We start from the raw sequence: 25,805 nt of genomic DNA, 5'->3' as shown, positions 1-25,805 counted from the left end.
ATCAGTCTGACAGAGAGAGGTACCCCCAATCCTTGTTCTGTTTTTAGTATGTTTAGTATGTTTTTAGTATAACAATGGCCAATAGTGGGCTATAGATGGACACACTTTATCAGTTTATTATTTTACTTAGTACCCTTACACATAGCCCATTCTAAAATGTCCAAACTCTAATACTCAGTAGTTTATTCTAACCTCCCCAACACCCCAGCACCATTCCAAACCCTTTGTGAAGTGCCTTGAGACAATATGTGTTGTGAATTGGCACTATATAAATACAACTGAATTGAATTGAATTAATATATCACTGTAAACATGGCACGAGTGGAGTTGCTTTTCAGACTCATCCAGGTATCGCCTGCATGCTTCAGATTTAACCATTTTGGAACACTATATAATAAATATATACTTTGGCCCACATAGATCTTACTCAGAGGATAATTGACAGGGTCCAGTATGGTCAATATTTACCTGAAGGCAGTGAGGTACTCCACATCACCCATAGGAGGGTCCACTCCTCCAGTCCATGCTATATTTACATTAAAGCCAACTCCTGCACCTGAGCCCACCTGCAGAGATGCATTACTAATAAATTAAATGCCAGTAGTTTTATTGTGCAGTGTCTTTGATACTTTGTATACTTTGGAAAAAATATTGCTGCTTCTGTTAAGTAAATTTATTTATGACAATGGTCTATTTGACTAGTAAATAAATCAATACATACCTCCTCTGGTGCTCCACTACCAGGAAAGAAATTTCCATCATCGTACCGATGCAGAGATATGTAAAGCACGTTGGGATCATTGTAGAAGGCCTGCTGGGTGCCATTGCCATGGTGAATGTCCTGCCGTGACAGTTTATAGTGGCATCAGATTTAAGGTCACTAAGATGCTTGCATAGAGGTACAAAAAACACAGTGAATTAGGTCAACATTTTATCCCTCTGCATTCTTGACACTTCTCAAATATGACATGAAACAGTTATGATGTGGCAGTCACCATGTCTCATGTTTAAAGCCAAGAGTTTAGTGATTACAAACCATGCCACACATATTCAATTCAATTCAGTTTTATTTATATAGCGCCAATTCACAACACGTCGTCTCAAGGCACTTCACAAATGTCAGGTACATACATTCAAATTAATCCTAATAATTAAACAGTGGAATCAGATTCAGTTATTTATTCAAAATTGGATAAACATTTTTTCTATCTAAGAGAACCCAGCAGATTGCATCAAGTCAGAGACTTGTAGCATTCACTCCTCCTGGATGAGCATGTAGAGACAGTGGACAGTCACTGGTGTTGACTTTGCAGCAATCCCTCATACATGTACAGGGGTTGGACAATGAAACTGAAACACCAGTCATTTTAGTGTGGGAGGTTTCATGGCTAAATTGGACCAGCCTGGTAGCCAGTCTTCTTTGATTGCACATTGCACCAGTAAGAGCAGAGTGTGAAGGTTCAATTAGCAGGGTTAGATCACAGTTTTGCTCAAAATATTGAAATGCACACAACATTATGGGTGACATACCAGAGTTCAAAAGAGGACAAATTGTTGGTGCATGTCTTGCTGGCGCATCTGTGACCAAGACAGCAAGTCTTTGTGATGTATCAAGAGCCACGGTATCCAGGATAATGTCAGCATACCACCAAGAGGGACGAAACAAATCCAACAGGATTAACTGTGGACGCAAGAGGAAGCTGTCTGAAAGGGATATTTGGGTGCTAACCCGGATTGTATCCAAAAAACATAAAACCACGGCTGCCCAAATCACGGCTGAATTAAATGTGCACCTCAACTCTCCTGTTTCCACCAGAACTGTCAGTCGGGAGCTCAACAGGGTCAATATACAGGGCCGGGCTGCTATAGCCAAACCTTTGGTCACTCATGCCAATGCCAAACGTCGGTTTCAATGGTGCAAGGAGCGCAAATCTTGGGCTGTGGACAATGTGAAACATGTATTGTTCTCTGATGGGTCCACCTTTACTGTTTTCCCCACATCCGGGAGAGTTACGGTGTGGAGAAGCCCCAAAGAAGCATACCACCCAGACTGTTGCATGCCCAGAGTGAAGCATGGGGGTGGGTCAGTGATGGTTTGGGCTGCCATATCATGGCATTCCCTTGGCCCAATACTTGTGCTAGATGGGCGCGTCACTGCCAAGGACGACCGAACCATTCTTGAGGACCATGTGCATCCAATGGTCCAAACATTGTATCCTGAAGGCGGTGCCGTGTATCAGGATGACAATGCACCAATACACACAGCAAGACTGGTGAAAGATTGGTTTGATGAACATGAAAGTGAAGTTGAACATCTCCCATGGCCTGCACAGTCACCAGATCTAAATATTATTGAGCCACTTTGGGGTGTTTTGGAGGAGCGAGTCAAGAAACGTTTTCCTCCACCAGTATCACGTAGTGACCTGGCCACTATCCTGCAAGAAGAATTGCTTAAAATCCCTCTGACCACTGTGCAGGACTTGTATATGTCATTCCCAAGACGAATTGGCCGCAAAAGGAGGCCCTACACCATACTAATAAATTATTGTGGTCTAAAACCAGGTGTTTCAGTTTCATTGTCCAACCCCTGTATGTAGCGACAATGGAGAGGAAAAACTCCCTTATGGCATTATTAAAATCCCTTACCTTTCCTGAGTTAAATTTATAGATTTTGAAACATTTTTTTATACCGTTCCTCGCATTTCGCAACAAAACAGGTGCCTAGTGGCATTTTATTTGTTGCATGTTTCACAGATAATAAACCAAAAGAAAAGTGACGTTTCACTGACTTTTTCAATTCAGTTTACTGATATGGACAACAGACTGGAGTGGAGATGCAACTGTGAAGCCGTCTACAAGAAGGGACAGAGCGGACTGTACTTCTTGAGGAAGCTTAGGTCCTTTGGTGTTTGCAGCAAGATGTTGCATATCTTCTGTAAGTCTGTTGTGGAGAGTGTGATCTCTTCTGCTATCATCTGCTGGGGTAGCTAATAATAGCTCTGGGGACTACTCTTAGAACCTCTGGAGATCATTGTGCCTAGAAGGATTCTTCATAAAACGAAGAAAATTATGGAGAACCCTGAGCATCCTCTTCATGAGACTGTCCTACAACAACAGAGTGTCTTCAGTCAGAGGCTTCTTCAGATGTGCTGAAAGACAGACCTCTACAGGAGATCCTTCCTGCCCACAGCCATCAGCATCTACAACAGCTCTTTGAAGAAACCTTCATAATATGAGCTACAACATTTAATTTCCCTTTGGGATGAATAAACTAATGTTGAATTGTATTGAATTGAATATAGTTTATTAATATAGCGCCAATTCACCACACGCTGTCTCAAGTACCTCGAATTGACTTCAAAGTCAATTTAATCGAATCATACATATTTCAAGTCAAGTACATACATTCCAATTGATCCTAAATGTCAAACAGTGCAGTAGGATTCAGGCTATTATTCAAATTAGTTAAAAGTATTTTTCTATCTAAGGAAACCCAGCCGATTGCATTGAATCAGTGACTTGTAGCAGTCACTCCTCTTGGATGAGCATATAGCGACAGTGGACTTCAGGTTCCTGGGCACCCACATCAGCGAGGATCTGATGTGGACTACTAACTCTACGGCGATCCTGAAGAAGGCGCAGCAGAGACTGTACTTCCTGAGGATTCTCAAGAAGAACAACCTGTGACCAGAGCTGCTGTTGTCCTTCTACCGCTGCTCTGTGGAGTGCTGAGCTGCGGCATCTCGATGTGGTTCTCCAGCTGCACTGCAGCAGAGTTGAAGCAGCTCCGACGGGTCATCAACACCGCCCAGAGACTGACTGGCTGCCCTCTCCCCTCCCTGGAGGAGATTTACTCCACCCGCTGCCTCAGGAGAGCCCGCAGCATCATCAGGGACTCCTCGCACCCCGGTCACCATCTTTTTCAACTGCTCCCCCCTGGGAGGCGTTTCAGGGCAATAAGGACAAAAACAAACAGACTGAAAAACAGCTTTTTTCCGAGAGCTGTTGTTGCCCTGAACGCCTCATGTACACTGTAACAACTGTTACTATCAATAATGACATAAACAGTAAATACATTCTGTGCAATTTCTTCAACACCAAGTGCAATATGCTCCTCATGTGCAATACTGGAACAACCTGTAAATATTCTTGTATATATATATATTATTTTTTTCCACCTGTACAGTCCTTTTTTTATAACTTTTTTATAACTTTTTATAACTTTTAAACTTTTTAATATTTATTTTCTTTAATTTGCACTACTTGCCTGCACTGTTTTTGTTTTGTTTTGAAAATTTCATTGCACCCATGTGGAGCAATGACAAATAAATAATTCTGATTCTGATTCTGGACAGTTACTGGCGTTGACTTTGCAGCAATCCCTCACACTGAGCATGCATGTAGTGGCAGTGGAGAGAAAAACTGCCTTTTAACAGGAAGAAACCTCTAGCAGAACCAGGCTCAATTTGAGTGGCCATCTGCCACGACCGACTGGGGGTTTGAGAAAACAGAGCAGAGACATAAACAGAACACCACAAAAAGAAATAATAGTAGCTCCTTTAGTGGCTTCATCTAGGAGAGAAAGACAGCTAAGCAGGTGAACTCTGAGCCAGTTTTTAAATCTAGAGCACGAAAGAGAGAACCTACAGTTAGTCATAATTAAAGCTCAGTCAGTAGCTATGTCTAGGAGAGACAGGGTTAAACACTGAAAAACGGCCAAGTGTATCATCTGTATAAGGAGAACATTAAGTTGTTGGCAACAGAAGCTCAACCGATGCCACAGTTAAACAAAGAGCCATATGTAGCTTCTAGAACGTGAAAAAACAGAGAGAGAACACAGAGTTAAAAGCTGAAATAACAGCAAATAAGACAAGAGTAATATGAGAATGTACCAGAGTGAGGGAAAGCCTATTTCAGCATAACTACAGCATAACTATAACCTAAGCCACTCTAACTATAAGCTTTATCAAAAAGGAAAGTTTTAAGCCTACCCTTAAAAGTAGACAGGGTGTTTTCCTCACGGACTAAAACTGGGAGCTGGTTCCACAGGAGAGGAGCCTGATAACTAAAGGATCTGCCTCCCATTCTACTTCTGGAGACTCTAGGAACCACCAGTAAACCTGCAGTCTGAGAACGAAGTGCTCTGTTAGGAACATATGGAACAATCAGATCTCTGATGTATGATGGAGCTTGACTATTAAGAGTTTTATGAAATATATGAGAAGGAGAATTTTAAATTCTATTTAAGATTTATTCTGGATTAAACTGGCAGCCAATGAAGGGAAACTAAAATAGGAGATATACGGTGGCTTGTAAAACTATTCATACCCCTTGAACTTTTCCACATATTGTCACATTACAACCACAAACATAAATATATTTTATTGGAATTTTGTGTAAAAGACTACCACAAAGTAGTATACAATTGTGAAGTGTAACGGAAATTGTACATGATTTAAAACATTTTGTAAAAATAAAAAACTGGAAAGGGCGGTGTGCAAAAGTACTCAGCCCCCTTTACTCTGAGTGCAACCAATTGCCTTCAGAAGTTGCCTGATGATTGCTAATGACTAAATAGAGTCCACCTGTGTGTCATCTAATCTCAGTACAAATACAGCTGTTCTGTGACGGTCTCAGAGGTTGGTTTAGAGAATATTTTGGAGCAAACAGCATCATGAAGTCCAAGGAACACACCAGACAGGTCAGAGATAAAAAATGTGGAGAAGTTTAAAGCATGCTTCGGCTATAAAAAGATTTCCCATGCTTTGAACATCTCACAGAGCACTGTTCAATCCATTATCCGGAAATTGAAAGAGTATGGCACAATTGGAAACCTACCAAGACAAGGCCATCCACCTAAACTTACAGGCCAAACAAGGAGAGCACTGATCAAATATACAGCCAAGAAACTATTAGCCATGCTCTGCACAAATGTGGGCTTTATAGAAGAGAGGCAAGAAGAAAGCCATAGTTAAAAGAAAACCATAACAAGTCCCGTTTGCAATTTGCCAGAAGCCATGCTGGAGACATAGCAAACATGTGGAAGAAGGTGCTTTGGTCAGACGAGACCAAACTTGAACTTTTTGGCCAAAATGCAAAACATTATGTGTGGTGGAGAATTAATCCTGCACATCACTCTGAACATACCATCCCCACTGTCAAATATGGTGGTGGCAGCATCATGCTCTGGGGGTGCTTCTCTTCAGCAGGGACAGGGAAGGTGGTCAGAGTTGATGGGAAGATGGATGGAGCCAAATACAGGGCAATCTTGGAAGAAAACCTGTTGGAGTCTGCAAAAAACTTGAGACTGGGGTGGAGGTTCACCTTCCAGCAGGACAGCGACCCTAAACATAAAGCCATGGCTATAATGGAATGGTTTAAAACGAAACATAATAATGTGTTAGAATGGCCCAGCCAAAGTCCAGACCTAATCCCAATCAAGAATCTGTGGCAACATCTGAAAACCTCTGTTCACACGCTCCATCTAATCTGACTGAGCTTGAGCTGTTTTGCCAAGAACAATGGGCAAAAATTTCAGTCACTAGACGTGCAAAGCTGGTAGAGACATACCGTAAAAGACAGTTGTAATTGTGGCAAAAGGTGGTTCTACAAGGTATTGACTCAGGGGGATGGAATACTTTTGCACACCGCATGTTTCAGTTTTTTATTAAAAAAAAAAGAAAAAGAAATCATGTATAATTTTCATTCCACTTCACAATTATGTACCAATTTGTGTTGGCCTTTCACATAAAATTCCAATAAAATATATTTATGTTTGTGGTTGTAATGTGACAATGTATGCAAAAGTTCAAGGGGTGTGAATACTTTTAAAAGCCACTATGTGATCTCTCTTTATAATTTTCATCAGAATTCTTGCTGTAGTGTTTTGGATAAGCTGCAAACTTTTAATATCATTTTGCGAATATCCTGATAGGACAGAAAGTTGCTGGAGGTGAAAGAAGAAAATCCTAGAAACGTGTTTGATAAGGGATTTAAATTATATGTTCTTGTCAAAAATAACATAACATCGAGGTTTTTAGCACAGCTCTGTTTTAAAATGTACTGTGATATAGGATGTATGAATTAAAATTTAAGGGCTGCACGGTGGTGCAGTTGGTAGCACTGTTGCCTTGCAGCAAGAAGGTCCTGGGTTCAATTCCTGACCGGGGGTCTTTTTGCATGGAGTTTGCATGTTCTCCCCGTGCATGCGTGGGTTCTCACCGGGTACTCCGGCTTCCTCCCACAGTCCAAAGACATGCCTGTTAGGTTAATTGGTCACTCTAAATTGCCCTTAGGTGTGTGAATGAGTGTGTGCATGGTTGTTTGTGTGTTGCCCTGCGATGGACTGGCGACTTGTCCAGGGTGTACCCTGCCTCTCGCCCATAGACTGCTGGAGATAGGGACCAGCTCCCCCGCGACCCACTATGGAATAAGCGGTAGAAAATGACTGACTGAATTAAAATTTAAGTGCTAATGCATATTCGTCACTTCCTGTTTTCACTGTTGCACTCGGATTGTTTGGTGTGTGAAGGCTCTCTTGTTTGATCAGATTTCTTTCTAGTGTCATATCTCTGACTTGTTCTAATACATAAGCACGTTAGGAGTCACTAGCTTAGCGACCCCTTACCAGGTTACCTTTAGCTCCACCATGGCTACCCATTCTGCTGTTTCTCTGAGTCTCCTCCTCTCTCCTGCTCTCTGTGTCAGATGTTCAGTTACTCCTCTGCCTCCTTTAGTGATAATGGTATGTGTAATAAAGTAGCATTTTTGTAGCTTTGGAGGAAAGGGTGTCGGAACTGGAGGCCCGGCTCCACGCTGTTGAAAAACCAGCAGATAGCCGAGGCCCCTTAGCCAGCGCGGAGCACCGAGGGTAGCTCCCCATAGCAGTCCTTCAGCAGAGCCTGCGTAGCCGGGGTCTCAGGCCGGCTGGGTGACGGTACGTAGAAAGCATAGTCCTAGATCCCAGCCCATAGGTCACCACCAACCCATTTGCTTTTCTAACAGATTTTCCCCGCTCAGCGACACACCGGCTGAGAAGCCATCTCTGGTAATTGGCAGCTCCATAGTCAGAAATGTGGCACTAAAGACACCAGCAACCATAGTCAAATGTTTGCCAGGGGCCAGAACGGGCGACATCAAATCATACCTGAAACTGGCGAACATTTTGGGGAAAACCTGGTCTGATCCGGAGAACGGTATCCACCCCACTTTGGATGGACCAGCTCTTCTTCCTGGGAATCTGGCCGGATTTGTTAGTTCTCCAAACCTCTGACAACCCAGGGTTCAGACCAGGAAGCAGGGTCGTAGTTTAATACTCCTCTCTGCAGCTTCTGTACTGCTACCCACCCATTACCCTATTAAGACAGTGTCTCGCCCATGGCCAAAATTGAATAGGTTAAAAAATTATCTAAAAGGAGGAAATCATGAAAATCTCATAAAAATAAACACAACTCAGACTAAAAAGAAAAATAAAACAATTAAATGTGGCTTACTGAACATAAGATCTCTCTCTTCAAAGACTTTGCTAGTTAGTGACCTGATTTGTGACAATCAGATTGATTTATTTTGCTTCACAGAAACCTCGCACCAGCAAGAGGATTATGTTACTATAAATGAGTCAACTCCTACTAATTATTTAAATTTTCACATTCCTCAAAATACTGGGCGAGGAGGAGGAGTATCAACCATCTTTCAGTCCGATTTATTGATTAGTCCCAGACCAATTAATAGCTACAACTGGAATATTTGACTTGAATATATAATCCTTAGTTTTCCTCATCTAAAATTGCAAAGCACTAAAACATCTTCTGTTTTTTTGTCTTGTACCATCCACCAGGCCCTTACTCTCAATTTTTATCGGATTTAATGTTAAATACAGATAAGGTTATTATAGTGGGAGATTTTAACATTCATGTTGACACTGAAAGTGATAGTCTAAATATAGCGTTTAATGCTATCTTAGACTCAGTTGGCTTTGTTCAAAACATTAACAAACCCACCCACTTTTGTCATCATTCTCTGGACCTTGTGCTGACATATGGCATTGAGTGTAAAGACATAACAATATTTTCTCATAACCCTGTCCTGTCTGACCATTTTTTAATAACCTTTGAGTTTAATTTAACTGAGTACTCCACACCTGAAAGAAAATTTCATTATAGTAGATCATTATCAGACAATGCTGTAACAACCTTTAAAGAACTTGTTCCACTTTTAATTTCCACATTATCACAGAAAAACACAGTGGAGGGCAATAATACTGTTTCTTCCCCTTCACAAATTTATTCTCTTGTTGATAGTGTTACTTCATCATTGCGTGGTGCGTTAGACAATGCAGCCCCCTTGAAAAAGAAGTTAATTATTCATAGGAGGCTGGCTCCCTGGTTTAATTCAGAGCTGTGTACTTTAAAGCACAACGTTATAAAATTGGAGAGTAAATGGCGCTCTACACACCTAGAGGATTCCTATGTAATCTGGAAAAACAGCCTACTGTTGTATAAAAAGACACTTCACCAAGCTAGAACAGCTTATTTCTCATCATTAATAGAAGAGAACAAGAATAATCCTAGGTTTCTCTTTAGTACAGTTGCTAAACTTACACAGAGTCATAGCTCTGTTGAGCCATCCATTCCCTTAGCTCTCAGCAGTCATGACTTCATGGGATTCTTCTTAAATAAAACTGATTCTATTAAAAACAAAATCATTGGCATACTCCAGAAGATGATTAGTTCATCCTCAGAAAGTTAGACAACATTGGAAGTAACTGTAGAACATGATCTGTGTTTAGACTGTTTTTATCCTGTGGAGCTTCCTGAGTTATCAGAAATATTAGCTTCATCTAAACCTTTAACTTGTATGTTAGACCCAATCCCAACCAAATTATTTAAGGAAGTGCTCCCTCTGATTACCAGCCCCATTTTAGGTATGATTAATCTATCCTTAGTAAATGGATATGTACCACAGGCTTTTAAGGTAGCTGTAATTAAACCTTTACTTAAGAAACCTTTGCTTGATCGAGACGACTTAAACAATTACAGACCTATATCCAAAATTCCGTTATTTAAAATTCTTGAGAAAATAGTTGCTAATCAAACGTGTGAGCATTTACACAGCAATGACCTGTTTGAAGAGTTTCAGTCAGGCTTCAGAGCTCATCATAGCACTGAAACAGCTCTGCTGAAAGTCACTAATGATATTCTCCTAGCCTCAGATAATGGACTTGTGTCTGTTCTGTTTCTGTTAGATCTCAGTGCTGCATTTGATACAGTCAATCACAATATTCTCTTAGAAAGGCTGGAACATGCTGTACGGATCAGGGGAACAGCGCTAGGCTGGTTTAAATCTTATCTGTCTGACAGATTCCAGTTTGTTCATGTAAATGATAAATCATCTTTAAACTCCAGGGTTAATTGTGGAGTACCACAGGGTTCAGTACTTGGGCCAATTGTCTTTACTATATATATGCTTCCATTAGGTCAAATTATCAGGCAGCATGGGATACATTTTCATTGTATGCTGATGATACTCAGCTTTACTTATCCATAAATCCTGATGAACCCAACCAGTTAGATAGACTACAAGCATGTTTTGAAGACATAAAAACTTGGATGACTTCAAAAGTTCTGCTTCTAAATTAGGACAAGACAGAAGTCAATCACTTAATCTGGATGGCATTAAACTGACCTCCGGTGATAAAGTAAAAAACCTTGGTGTTATTTTTGACCAGGGCATGTCATTTAAATCCTATATTAAACTGGTTTCTAGGATTTCCTTCTTTCACCTCAGGAACATTGCCAAAATTAGAAATATCCTGTCCAGGAGTGACGCTGAAAAACTAGTCCATGCATTTGTTACTTCAAGGCTGGACTATTGTAATTCTCTACTATCAGGATGACACAAAATGCAGTTAAGAGCCTTCAGCTGATTCAAAATGCTGCAGCAAGAGTTCTGATGAAAATTAAAAGGAGAGATCGTATTTCTCCTATTTTAGCTTCCCTTCACTGGCTCCCTGTTAAATCCATAATAGAATTTAAAATTCTCCTTAAAAAGTCCTTAATTCCATAAAGTTCCATATATTCCTAACAGAGCACTTGGTTCTCAGACTGCAGGTTTACTGGTGGTTCCTAGAGTCTCTAGAAGAACAATGGGAGGCAGATCCTTTAGTTATCAGGCTCCTCACCTGTGGAACCAGCTCCCACTTTTAGTCCGTGAGGAAAACACCCTGTCTACTTTTAAGGCTAGGCTTAAAACTTTCCTTTTTGATAAAGCTTAAAGTAAGGTTATCCTGAATTATCTCTGTAGCCATGCTGCTTTAGGCTTAAGCTGCTGGAGGACATAACCATTTTCACTCTCCCTGCTACATTATCATACTACTCTCCAATTGTGCGTCTTTTGCTGTTATTTCAGCTCTTAATTTATGTTCTCTCTTTGTTTTCTTCTCTTTCTAGAAGCCACATCTGATTTGGCTCTGTGTTTAGCTGTGTCACGTTCCCGGAGGGGGACATCGGCCAAGCTCCTGCTGCCAACAACTTAATGCTCACCTTATACAGATGATACACTGTCTTTCAGTGTTTAAGCATGTCTCTCCTAGACTTAGCTACTGTCTGAGCATCTACTGTGACTAACTGTATGTGCTCTTTCATAGTCAAGTCTTGAAAACTGGCTGCTGTCTTTCTCTCCTAGATGAAGGCTTTAAAGGAGCTATAACCATTAATGTTTCACTTTTCTTTCCTAAAATTCTCCTCCTCACATATAAAGCCCTTAATGATCTAGCTCCATCATACATCAGAGAGCTCCTTGTTCCATATATTCCTAACAGGGCACTTCGTTCTCAGATTGCAGGTTTACTGGTGGTTCCTAGAGTCTCTAGAAGTAGAATGGGAGGGAGATCCTTTAGTTATCAGGCTCCTCTCCTGTGGAATCAGCTCCCAGTTTTAGTCCGTGAGGCAGACACCCTGTCTACTTTTAAGGCTAGGCTTAAAACTTTCCTTTTTGATAAAGTTTATAGTTAGAGTGGCTTAGGTTATCCTGAGCTATCTCTGTAGTTATGCTGCTATAGGCTTAGGCTGCTGGAGGACATTAATGACCACTTTCACTCTCTTCGCTACATTCTCATACTACTCTCCAATTTTGCATTATTTGCTTTCAACTTTATGTTCTCTCTCTTTTCTCTTCCTAGAAGCTACACCTGACCTGACACTGTGTCTACCTGTGACACCTTCCTGGAGGGGGGCAAGCTTCTGCTGCCAACAACTTACCTTCTACCGATGATCCACATGGCCCTGTCTTTCAGTGTTTAACCCTTTCAATTCAATTCAACTCAATTCAATTCAATTCAGTTTTATTTATATAGCGCCAATTCACAACACATGTTGTCTCAAGGCACTTCACAACAGTCAGTTACATACATTCCAATTTATCCTAACCATTGAACAGTGCAGACAGAGTTAGTTATTTATTAAAGTTGGATAAAAAGTTTTTCTATCTAAGGAAACCCAGCAGATTACATCCAGTCAGTGATTTGCAGCATTCCCTCCTCTTGGATGAGCATGTAGAGACAGTGACAGGCTCAGTGTGAGCGGCCATCTGTCACGACCGACTGGGGGTTTGAGAAAACAGAGCAGAGACACAAAAAGAACACAGAAGCACTGATCCAGGAGTACTTTCTATGGGAAGGAAAAGTAAATGTTGATGGAGTAAATGTAGCTCCTTTAGTCGTTTCACCTAGAAAGAAAGAACAGATAAACTCTGAGCCAGTTTTCAAGGTTAGAGTCTGAAAGAGAGCACATAGAGTTTGTTACAGTTAAGCTCAGTCAATCGCCATGTCTAGGAGAGAGAAAGGGTTAAACACTAAAAGACAGGGCTATGTGGATCATCGGTAGAGGGTGAGCATTAAGTGTTTGCCCGCAGAAGCTCTGACGATTCCCCTCTCCAGAAAGGTGTCACAGGTAGACACAGCCAGGCCAGGTGTAGCTTCTAGGAAGAGAATAGAGAGAACAAGGTTAAAAACCGAAATAACAGCAAATAATGCAAAATTGGAGAGTAGTGTGAGAATGTAGCGAAGAGGGTGAATGTGGTCAGTATGTCCTCCAGCAGCCTAAGCATATAGCAGCATAACTACACAGAAAGTTTGAGTTCAGATTATTTAGTTAAATGGCGCTTATTTACAACAATGTCGTCTCAAGGAACTCCACAAAGGGTCCCACTGATGGTCATTGTTATACTAACAACCACAAGGATTGGGATACCTCTCTCTGTCAGACTGATTATAACCATCGGAAAAGAGAAGGGGTCATACAGGTAGCAGAAATGGAGGGTGTGTTTGCACCTCATCCATAACTGAGCCGGTTCAGGCTAAACCTGACTCCCCCTTACTCCAACCAACAGGGGGGAGGAAGGCTCCCTCCCTGATAAGCTAAGCCACTCTAACTATAAGCTTTATCAAAAAGGAAAGTTTTAAGCCTAGCCTTAAAAGTAGACGGGGTGTCTGCCTCACGGACTAAAACTGGGAGCTGATTCCACAGGAGAGGAGCCTGATAACTAAAGGATCTGCCTCCCATTGTTCTTCTAGAGACTCTAGGAACCACCAGTAAACCTGCAGTCTGAGAACCAAGTGCTCTGTTAGGAACATATGGAACCATCAGATCTCTGATGTATGATGGAGCTAGATCATTAAGGGCTTTATATGTGAGGAGGAGAATTTAAAATTCTATTCTGGATTTAACAGGGAGCAATAAAGGGAAGCTAGAATAGGAGAAATATGATCTCTCTTTTTAATTTTCATCAGAACTCTTGCTGCAGCATTTTGAGTCAGCTGAAGGCTTTTAACTGCATTTTGTGGACATCCTGATAGTAAAGAATTACAATAGTCCAGCCTTGAAGTAACAAATGCATGGACTAGTTTTTCAGCGTCACTCCTGGACAGGATATTTCTAATTTTGGCAATGTTCCAGAGATGAAAGAAGGAAATTCTAGAAACCTGTTTAATATGGGATTTAAATGACATGTCCTGTTTTCTCTCTCCTAGACATAGCTACTGACTGAGCTTAACTGTAACTAACTCTATGTGCTCTCTTTCAGCCTCTAACCTTGAAAACTGGCTCAGAGTTTATCTGTTCTTTCTTTCTAGGTGAAACGACTAAAGGAGCTACATCCATTAACATTTACTTTTCCTTTCCATAGAAAGTACTCCTGGATCAGTGCTTCTGTGTTCTTTTTCCTTCTCTGCTCTGTTCTCTCAAACCCCCAGTCGGTCGTGGCAGATGGCCGCTCACACTGAGCCTGGTTCTGGTTCTGCTGGAGGTCTCTTCCTGTTAAAAGGGAGTTTTTTATCAGTTTATTATTTTACTTAGTACCCCTACACATAGCCCATTCTAAAATAGCCAAACTCTAACTAACTCTAACTACTCTAACTCGGTAGTTTAATCTAACCTCCCCAACAACACCGCACCATTCCAAACTCTTTGTGAAGTGCCTTGAGATGACATGTGTTGTGAATTGTCACTACATAAATAAAACTGAATTGAATTTAATTGAATTATTGCTTTGATTGACCAAACCCAGTTAAAGAACCATAGGTCCAGTGAACAATCCTGATCTAAAATGTCCAAGTACAAGTACCAAAAAAATGTGAAAAGTTATATTTTTTATTTAAACAAAATTAAAATATGAGTATTAATTTTCAGGATTTTTGTTAGTAATTCTAGAACCTAAACAATCAATGAGTTGGACAAAAACAAACTGTGATGTGGCAAATCAAAGATAAAGGACGTCAACAAAATATATATCAAAGCAAACTGCCCATACATTTTTCAGATATTTTGATTTTTATCAATTACAAAATTAAAAAGCGAATAATCAAAACTCAACAATTTTTCCTCCACATTATTCTTCTTATTAAAGCATAAAAAGGGGTACAAAAAATTTCGCAGACTTTTAAAAATGGGTAAGAACTCTGAAAGACATTAACTTGTTTGAGATTTAGCTAAGGTGCATTTTCTGGAGTTATTTCAGCCATATCAGCCTGATTTTAAAGATCTTTCTGACGATTTTAGCTGTAAGAGCTCCAATGCCGTCAAAACCCCTACAGGTCACCAGCAGCTCTGCTCCTTCATGATGGACAGACTGATGTGTAATTACGTTAGTAAATATGGAACATAGTGGTTTTAGAACTCATGTTATTGTTATGTGACCACACATACCACAGCGCACACCGAATTTCCATGGTTCAATTTTCACCATCTCCTGGCCTCATTTCATACATTCATATTCTCATTTCATTTCTTCCTACTTCCATTTTGTACCCATAAGCAAACTATATCCATGTACCCATGTAGTTAAACCATAAAATATCATATAATTTCCCTTGCTGTTGAATATTTTAATTAAATATGGAGATAAATGGTCAAACAAATTCCTAAATCTCACGTATAGTTTAATAGTACTATACCTGAATTCCATTTATTGTGGATCTAAACCCTGTTTGGTCCACTTATTTCTTAAGAAATGTAAAAAACTGATGACTCTTCAATAAACCAAAATAACTATGGGGGATTTTCTGGTGATAGATATTGTTTATCTATCATTTTATTGTCATAAAATCCTATGTCTTTGCAGTAAAGTATGAGCATTATTATGAAATTGCTTTATATTGTTGGCTGTCAAAGCGATTACGAAACGTCCCACAATGTGGGTACAAATTGACACATGATAATTACGAAAGATGGTTCCTTTTCATACACAAAAGCATAGGGTATGAATTGATCAAACATACAGCAAAGGTATGATATGGCAAAAAGGTAAAATTACCTAAAAACCAAGAAAACTCACTCATATATATCCTAACGTGTAATCTACTGATCAACATTATCCTAGGTTGTGATTAATTTTTCATTTAAGAAAAAGTTATCTAAAACCTTCACACTGCATAACAGCATGTCATCAGATAGGAACTTTATTATTTTAGGTTACCCAGCTGCAGTGTCTGATTATAAAAAGGCTGCTTATACAATAGATCTTTTTAAGACTGAGAGATCCCTAGATAACTCTGCTTGAGGGAAGTGCCGTCAGGTCTGTAGGTGGTCCTTCTGTCTGTTTCAGGACGAATTGCATTCAGATTGATAAACTACTGCAGATATGCAGATAGAATCTTCCTTGGTCTGGGGCTCCATGCAAGTTCTCACCTCGTGGGGCATCAATGATCATGAGGAAGGTGAGGGATCAGCCCACAACTACTCAGCAGGACCTAGTCAATGACCTGAAGAGAGTTGGGACCACAGTCTCACAGAAGACCATTAGTAACAAACTAAACCACCATGGATTAAAATCTTGTAGTGCACGCAACATGCCGCTGCTCAAGCCAGCACATGTCCAGGCCCGTCTGAAGTTAGCCAATGACCATCTGGGTTGTCCAGAGGAGGAATGGGAGAAGGTCATGAGGTCATTGGAGTGGCCTAGCCAGTCCCCAGACCTGAACCCAATAGAAAACCTTTGGAGGGAGCTGAAACTCCGCATTGCCCAGTGACAGACCCGAAACCTGAAGGATCTGGAAAAGATCTGTATGGAGTCCAAAATCCCTGCTGCAGTGAATGCAAACCTCAACAAGAACTACAGGAAACGTTTGATATCTGTAATTGCAAACAAATGTTTCTGTACCAAATATTAAGTTTTGTTTTCTGATGTATCAAATACTTACTTCATGCAATAAAATGCTAAGTAAATCTTAAACAATCACACAATGTGATTTTCTGAAGTTTTGTTTTAGATTCCGTCACTCACAGTTGTACCTATGATAAAAAATTAAAGACTTCTACATGCTTTCCAAGTGGAAAAACCTGCAAAATTGGCAATGTACCAAATACTTGTTCTCCCCACTGTAAGTGTTCCAACCACTTCTGAATGTGGTCAATATGAATACCATTTTTTCCAAATGTGTTTAATGCCTTTCACTTTAGTGACAGATGTCAGTGCCAGGTATTAGTGGAGTATTCAGCATGTCACTATTACATTTGTTTTTTACAACAAAACATTTAACTTATTTTTTGCCTGCTTTTGCATAAGGTTCTTTGTAAATTGGAATAATGTGGGAAGTTTAAACATGAAATATACTCAGTGTCAAATCAATTAAAATCAATGTAAAGCAATAGAATATTGTCTGTAGTTGTGCTGTTTGTGATTTGATTTGTGCTCCTCACCCAATCCACAATGAGAATATTTCCCACTCCAAGCTTCTGTTGCAACAGCTTGGCCGTGATGGCTACTGAGTTGAAGAAACAAAACCCCCTGTGTCCACACAAACAAGCACACAGATCTGTCAAAACCTATACACATAGAACTAATACAAGATGTAGGTCCTTTTATAATATAAAGAAGTGGAGGTACTGACATGGCTGTGGATTCCTCAGCATGGTGACCAGGTGGACGCACAACTGCAAAGCCATTCTAGTAGAAAAACAAACACTTAAGAGTGAAGGGCAGGTCAGATGGTACTTGATATTGGGGCAAATTTTTTTTGCATTACCTTCAGCTCCCCTGCGGCCACTTTAAAAGCCAGCTCAATAACTGAGCCTACTGCCATGCGAACCGCTGCTGACGAGTGCACCTCATTCCACACAGTGTCACTGTCCACCTACGGACGACATAACAGAGCTTAGGTTATAGGACTAAACCTCTGACAGAAACCAGATAACCACATATGCAGAGAGAATCTCACCCCTATTCCTCCACAGGGAAGAACAGCATACATGTTCTGGCTGATAGGACCTGAAAAACAACACAAACAATCCACTAAAAACTACTGAGAATAAATTCTATAATAAAAGTCACCAGACACAAATATGGAGGCAAAAGAACTCCTAAGCTTTCTTAGAACTAAAATCATATAAATGAGATATATATAATATATAAATTACTGTGTAAGATAAGTTATTAAACTGTGCACATAAAATTGAGATAGACAATTACCCAGAAGCTTCTTGTGGTCCAGTTTGTGTCGATTGAGTGGGCTAGTTCCATACAGCAGGGTGTGGAACTCTGAATGGACTGACTGGATCTCATCTAGAGATGCTTTTCGCCCACGAATCCTCTGCTCACATACAGGCCGACAGACAGAGAAGCTTGCTTACATGACACACTTATTTAGGTGAAAGTAATATATAAAACAGCCTGTCATATGCATTACAAACCAACGTGAGATCTGTTGTCAGTACAAAGGTTATGCTTCCAAACGTTTTCAAGCATGACTCGGTCTGTACCTCACAGCGGTTCAGTAAGCCAGTCTCTTGCAGTCTGGACCAGATGCTTTGGACCCTTCCAGCATGCTCGGGGTGAATGTGAGCATTGCCACACACACACTGATGTTTCAGCATTAGGCTATCATATACCAACCCTGCAGAAAGGCAAAGGAGGTAACTGCTATTAATGTGCATATCATGTATGGTAAATCTAAGCACTGTTACAGTGAACTAAATAGGTATTGCCTCCCTTTTAACATTTTCACAGCTTGTCATGTCGTGTTACAAACAAAAATCTTTGTATATTTACTGGGATTTTAGGTGACAGACCAACACAAATCAGGACGTAATGTGAATGAATGAATTTATAAAAAACGAAATAAATAAATCCATAGAAAACAATTGTCTTCACAAATTAGATTTTCTTCCTGGACCTCAGAGGTTTGTTAGAGAAAATCTGTAAACAAACAGATTCTTGAAGACCGAGGAACACAGCAGACAGATTAGGGAGAAAGTTGTGGAGAAGCTTAAAAGGTTAGGTTATAAATAGTGTCCGAAACTTTGAAATCTCACAAAGCACTCTTCAAGCCATCACCTGAAAATGAAAAGAGGGTGGCACAACTACAAACCTACCAAGACATGACTGTCCACCTAAACTGAAAGGCGGGCAATGAAGAGCATTAATCAGAGAAGCCCATTGTAACTCTAGAGGAGCTACAGAGACAACACAACTAAGGTGGGAGAATCTGTTGACAGGACAACATTTAGTCGAAAACTCCTCAAATCTGGTCTTTACGGAAGAGTGACAGGAGGCAAATCATTAGCCCGTTGCTCGTAGAAAGCCCCAAGTTTCTGAAAAGCCAGGGGCCTGATCTCAGCCCGGCACTCTGGGATTTCCCACTAAATGTTTAAGGCGTTTAGTAGGTATGTGACGAATAACTGCAAGTACCAGAATATAACATGTAACATTCTTTGCCTGAAATGTTTGACATTTTAAATTAATGTAGGAATTAGTTATAAACTCTTTTGCCACAGTTCTGTAGGAAAACATATTTTAATGCATTACTGATGATCAGAACACCTTAAAGTTTCCTTGTACAAACAAATACACATTTTCCTAAAACTGGCTTTTCATGTAAACCTAACTTAGTGGATTGTGAACTCTTTATTGTGTGAATGCTGTAAAGCATTCCTTTTATACCTTTTACAGTTTTGTCCAAAAATGGTTTGTTAAAGAGTACCAAATCTGTCTTTCCTAAAGAAGCTTAAAATGAGACAGTCACCTAGACGGATTACTGTAGTCACATGAAAATCTCCAGGATTGTTCACCTATGGCCACTGATACCAGCGGTCCAAAAATGTTTTTGATACCTTGTACCGTTTTGTCGTGAAGTAGGTTTGTTTCAAAGTAAAATATCAGTCGTTCATTCAGGTTAGAAATGGTCAAAATGATCCACATTTTTAAAGGGTCACACCTCCCAGTCAGTTTATTGTATTCACATAAACATCTCAATGATTGTTCATCGAGGCCTGAATGCACTTTATGAATCATACGATGCATGAATCACATCCATCTTTATTACAGTTTCAGAGTTATAGGAAGTTGTTCGAGAGTAAATTCAGGCAATTATGACTTTTTCTCCATTTTCTCTTTCTTTTCACCTTCTTTACTATCAGGATGTCCACAAAATGCAGTTAAAAGCCTTCAGCTGATCCAAAATGCTGCAGCAAGAGTTCTGATGAAAATTAAAAAGAGAGATCATATTTCTCCTATTTTAGCTTCCCTTCATTGGCTCCTTGTTAAATCCAGTATAGAGTTTAAAATTCTCCTCCTCACATATAAAGCCCTTAATGATCTAGCTCCATCATACATCAGAGAGCTCCTTGTTCCATATATTCCTAACAGGGCACTTCGTTCTCAGATTGCAGGTTTACTGGTGGTTCCTAGAGTCTCTAGAAGTAGAATGGGAGGGAGATCCTTTAGTTATCAGGCTCCTCTCCTGTGGAATCAGCTCCCAGTTTTAGTCCGTGAGGCAGACACCCTGTCTACTTTTAAGGCTAGGCTTAAAACTTTCCTTTTTGATAAAGTTTATAGTTAGAGTGGCTTAGGTTATCCTGAGCTATCTCTGTAGTTATGCTGTTATAGGCTTAGGCTGCTGGAGGACATAATGACCACTTTCACCATCTTCGCTACATTCTCACACTACTCTCCATTTATGCATTATTTGCTGTTATTTCAGCTTTTAATTTTATGTTCTCTCTCTTTTCTCTTCCTAGAAGCTACATCTGGCATGACTCTGTGTCTACCCGTGACTCCGTTCTGGATGGGGGCATCGTTCAAGCTTCTGCTGCCAACAACTTAATGCTCACCTTCTTCCGATGATCCACATAGCCCTGTCTTTCAGTGTTTAACCCTACTTTTCTCCTAGACATAGCTACTGACTGAGTTTACTGTGACTAACTCTATGTGCTTTCTTTCAGACTCTAATCTTGAAAACTGGCTCAGAGTTTATCTGCTCTTTCTTTCTAGATAAAACGACTAAAGGAGCTACATCCATTAACATGTACTTCTCCTTCCCATAGAAAGGACTCCTGGATCAGTGCTTCTGTGTTCTTTTTGTGTCTCTGCTCTGTTCTCTCAAACCCCCAGTCGGTCGTGGCAGATGGCCGCTCACACTGAGCCTGGTTCTGCTGGAGGTTTCTTCTTGTTAAAAGGGAGTTTTTCCTCTCCACTGTCGCTACATGCATGCTCAGTATGAGGGATTGCTGCAAAGTCAACGCCAGTGACTTTCCACTGTCTCTACATGCTCATCCAGGTGGAGTGAATGCTGCAAGTCACTGACTGGATGCAATCTGCTGAGTTTCCTTAGATAGAAAAACTTTTTACCCAATTTGAATAAATAACTGAATCTGACTACACTGTTCAAGGTTAGGAATAATTGGAATGTATGTACCTGACTTTGTGAAGTACCTTGAGACGACATGTGTTGTGAATTGGCGCTATATACAGGTCCTTCTCAAAATATTAGCATATTGTGATAAAGTTAATTATTTTCCATAATGTAATGATGAAAATTTAACATTCATATATTTTAGATTCATTGCACACTAACTGAAATATTTCAGGTCTTTTATTGTCTTAATACGGATGATTTTGGTATACAGCTCATGAAAACCCCAAATTCCTATCTCACAAAATTAGCATATTTCATCCGACCAATAAAAGAAAAGTGTTTTTAATACAAAAAACGTCAACCTTCAAATAATCATGTACAGTTATGCACTCAATACTTGGTCGGGAATCCTTTTGCAGAAATGACTGCGTCAATGCGGCGTGGCATGGAGGCAATCAGCCTGTGGCACTGCTGAGGTCTTATGGAGGCCCAGGATGCTTCGATAGCGGCCTTTAGCTCATCCAGAGTGTTGGGTCTTGAGTCTCTCAACGTTCTCTTCACAATATCCCACAGATTCTCTATGGGGTTCAGGTCAGGAGAGTTGGCAGGCCAATTGAGCACAGTGATACCATGGTCAGTAAATCATTTACCAGTGGTTTTGGCACTGTGAGCAGGTGCCAGGTCGAGCTGAAAAATGAAATCTTCATCTCCATAAAGCTTTTCAGCAGATGGAAGCATGAAGTGCTCCAAAATCTCCTGATAGCTAGCTGCGTTGACCCTGCCCTTGATAAAACACAGTGGACCAACACCAGCAGCTGACACGGCACCCCAGACCATCACTGACGGTGGGTACTTGACACTGGACTTCTGGCATTTTGGCATTTCCTTCTCCCCAGTCTTCCTCCAGACTCTGGCACCTTGATTTCCGAATGACATGCAGAATTTGCTTTCATCCGAAAAAAGTACTTTGGACCACTGAGCAACAGTCCAGTGCTGCTTCTCTGTAGCCCAGGTCAGGCGCTTCTGCCGCTGTTTCTGGTTCAAAAGTAGCTTGACCTGGGGAATGCGGCACCTGTAGGCCATTTCCTGCACACGCCTGTGCACGGTGGCTCTGGATGTTTCTACTCCAGACTCAGTCCACTGCTTCCGCAGGTCCCCCAAGGTCTGGAATCGGCCCTTCTCCACAATCTTCCTCAGGGTCCGGTCACCTCTTCTCGTTGTGCAGCGTTTTCTGCCACACTTTTTCCTTCCCACAGACTTCCCACTGAGGTGCCTTGATACAGCACTCTGGGAACAGCCTATTCGTTCAGAAATTTCTTTCTGTCTTACCCTCTTGCTTGAGGGTGTCAATAGTGGCCTTCTGGACAGCAGTCAGGTCGGCAGTCTTACCCATGATTGGGGTTTTGAGTGATGAACCAGGCTGGGAGTTTTAAAGGCCTCAGAAATCTTTTGCAGGTATTTAGAGTTAACTCGTTGATTCAGATGATTAGGTTCATAGCTCGTTTAGAGACCCTTTTAATGATATGCTAATTTTGTGAGATAGGAATTTTGGGTTTTCATGAGCTGTATGCCAAAATCATCTGAATTAAGACAATAAAAGACCTGAAATATTTCAGTTAATGTGCAATGAATCTAAAATATATGAATGTTAAATTTTCATCATGACATTATGGAAAATAATTAACTTTATCACAATATGCTAATATTTTGAGAAAGACCTGTAAATAAACTGAATTGAAACTGAACTGAATTACTGTTGTGTCGATAATAATAAATAAATAAAAAGACTGATATTATTGTTCCCCTGTCTGTTCTCATAAAAACTGTCCAAGAATGACATGGATAGCCCTTGCAGTTTTCAAGTTATGGGGAGTAGTTCAGGACCATGCACCACTGTGTTAAAAAGGCCAGGATGAGACGATAGTGACGTGCTGCCTAAAGACCCGTTCGCACTGCAGGCAAATGTGGCCCAAATCTGATTGTTTTGGGGTGAAGTGATCAGGTCAGGCTTTTTAAAACAAGTAGGAACGCTGAGACTTGGCCCGTATCTGACTTTTTCAAGTCCCATTTGAGCCACATTCCTATGGGTCCTGAATCCAACTCGTATCTGATCTTTTGTAATGTGACTGCAGTGGGAACGACCAAGGCACATTAGATGTGACTTGGACATCACTTTCTGTCACATTCATCACATCTTTGTGCTGCCCAGCAGGAAACTGTAGCAGTAAGCAAAACAGACGGGGGACTTTAAAATGCTATCGAGGTTGCCGAGCATGTGATGTTCTGCCCCTGCTGCATTCTGATATACTGGATTGCATCAAGTCTTCTGCTTGTGGAGTTGAAAGGATAGACGCTGCCATATATGATTAAAAGTTTCCATTGACATGATAAAGTTCTGAATAAAGTCAGTCTCTGTTTTGTCGTTAACATTTCTGCCCCACCATTGTTGGCTGTGTCACCGCACCCAAACAGTTTGTTGTGCCACACAGCACCCGCTGACACAAAAAATGGCTTCTGTTGTACACTTAAACCATAACACCTATTTCTCCATGTTTACTGCTGTGCTGCGCTTGATGACGTACTTATTGTTCCTATGTGCATGCAGATCAGTTTGGAGCCGCAACATTTTCAAATTAACGGGAACGACAATACAAAAAAATTAGATTCCCCGAAAAAATCGGATTTGAGCATTTAGACCTGCAGTGGGAACGTAGCCTTAGAAATGCTGCAGCTGTCGGGTTACATTGACAGTTGTTGTTGATTGGCATTCGTTCCTCACTACTTCCTTTATATCTCACTATATCTCCCACTCTAAAATATGTTTGTCTGTTATCCTCTCTCTTTCTGCCTCTATTCTCTATCTGTCTCCCACTCGGACACACAGACACACACATCCATCCATGGATTACTTCCTGTTTGAGGACTTTGCATTGACTTCCATTTATTTTCATTCATTTCTATGGCCTAAACCTGACCCTACCACTAACCCTTTGACCATCTTCATAGGAGGCAACTACATGGCTGCCATTTTGTGTTGGGTACTTAAACAGCTTGTACTGTTGTACAGCTAGACAACAGCTAGACAACAGTGATTAATCTTAGAGGGCAATGTGCCTGAATGCACTTTATGAATCATACGATGCATGAATCACATCCATCTTTATTACAGTTTCAGAGTTATAGGAAGTTGTTCGAGAGTAAATTCAGGCAATTATGACTTTTTCTCCATTTTCTCTTTCTTTTCACCTTCTTTACTATCAGAATGTCCACAAAATGCAGTTAAAAGCCTTCAGCTGATCCAAAATGCTGCAGCAAGAGTTCTGATGAAAATTAAAAAGAGAGATCATATTTCTCCTATTTTAGCTTCCCTTCATTGGCTCCTTGTTAAATCCAGTATAGAGTTTAAAATTCTCCTCCTCACATATAAAGCCCTTAATGATCTAGCTCCATCATACATCAGAGAGCTCCTTGTTCCATATATTCCTAACAGGGCACTTCGTTCTCAGATTGCAGGTTTACTGGTGGTTCCTAGAGTCTCTAGAAGTAGAATGGGAGGGAGATCCTTTAGTTATCAGGCTCCTCTCCTGTGGAATCAGCTCCCAGTTTTAGTCCGTGAGGCAGACACCCTGTCTACTTTTAAGGCTAGGCTTAAAACTTTCCTTTTTGATAAAGTTTATAGTTAGAGTGGCTTAGGTTATCCTGAGCTATCTCTGTAGTTATGCTGTTATAGGCTTAGGCTGCTGGAGGACATAATGACCACTTTCACCATCTTCGCTACATTCTCACACTACTCTCCATTTATGCATTATTTGCTGTTATTTCAGCTTTTAATTTTATGTTCTCTCTCTTTTCTCTTCCTAGAAGCTACATCTGGCATGACTCTGTGTCTACCCGTGACTCCGTTCTGGATGGGGGCATCGTTCAAGCTTCTGCTGCCAACAACTTAATGCTCACCTTCTTCCGATGATCCACATAGCCCTGTCTTTCAGTGTTTAACCCTACTTTTCTCCTAGACATAGCTACTGACTGAGTTTACTGTGACTAACTCTATGTGCTTTCTTTCAGACTCTAATCTTGAAAACTGGCTCAGAGTTTATCTGCTCTTTCTTTCTAGATAAAACGACTAAAGGAGCTACATCCATTAACATGTACTTCTCCTTCCCATAGAAAGGACTCCTGGATCAGTGCTTCTGTGTTCTTTTTGTGTCTCTGCTCTGTTCTCTCAAACCCCCAGTCGGTCGTGGCAGATGGCCGCTCACACTGAGCCTGGTTCTACTGGAGGTTTCTTCTTGTTAAAAGGGAGTTTTTCCTCTCCACTGTCGCTACATGCATGCTCAGTATGAGGGATTGCTGCAAAGTCAACGCCAGTGACTTTCCACTGTCTCTACATGCTCATCCAGGTGGAGTGAATGCTGCAAGTCACTGACTGGATGCAATCTGCTGAGTTTCCTTAGATAGAAAAACTTTTTACCCAATTTGAATAAATAACTGAATCTGACTACACTGTTCAAGGTTAGGAATAATTGGAATGTATGTACCTGACTTTGTGAAGTACCTTGAGACGACATGTGTTGTGAATTGGCGCTATATACAGGTCCTTCTCAAAATATTAGCATATTGTGATAAAGTTAATTATTTTCCATAATGTAATGATGAAAATTTAACATTCATATATTTTAGA

General features: G+C 40.6%; 1 protein-coding gene across 6 annotated transcripts in view; it reads right to left on the bottom strand.

The window, feature by feature from the left end:
- The window catches only part of LOC124862348 (histone deacetylase 5-like), a 290,249-nt gene that overhangs the window by 37,972 nt on the left and 226,472 nt on the right, over positions 1 to 25,805 (bottom strand). For all 6 annotated transcript variants that reach the window (XR_007036907.1, XR_007036905.1, XR_007036906.1 and 3 more), the window contains exons 17-24: positions 18,252 to 18,385; positions 17,962 to 18,082; positions 17,711 to 17,760; positions 17,519 to 17,626; positions 17,384 to 17,439; positions 17,193 to 17,280; positions 722 to 841; positions 469 to 566 (exon numbers count right to left, since the gene is read on the bottom strand). Coding sequence is in view for 2 of the 6 variants with exons in the window: in XM_047356209.1 (XP_047212165.1) it covers positions 469 to 566; positions 722 to 841; positions 17,193 to 17,280; positions 17,384 to 17,439; positions 17,519 to 17,626; positions 17,711 to 17,760; positions 17,962 to 18,082; positions 18,252 to 18,385 (775 nt within the window). In the remaining 4 variants the exon portion in view is untranslated. The remainder of the gene's footprint in view (positions 1 to 468; positions 567 to 721; positions 842 to 17,192; positions 17,281 to 17,383; positions 17,440 to 17,518; positions 17,627 to 17,710; positions 17,761 to 17,961; positions 18,083 to 18,251; positions 18,386 to 25,805) is intronic.

The sequence above is a fragment of the Girardinichthys multiradiatus genome, chromosome X, assembly GCF_021462225.1.
Source record: "Girardinichthys multiradiatus isolate DD_20200921_A chromosome X, DD_fGirMul_XY1, whole genome shotgun sequence".
Lineage (NCBI taxonomy): Eukaryota > Metazoa > Chordata > Actinopteri > Cyprinodontiformes > Goodeidae > Girardinichthys > Girardinichthys multiradiatus.
The sequence above is the reverse complement of the archived record's forward strand: the minus strand, read 5'-3'. Positions and strand labels throughout refer to the sequence as shown.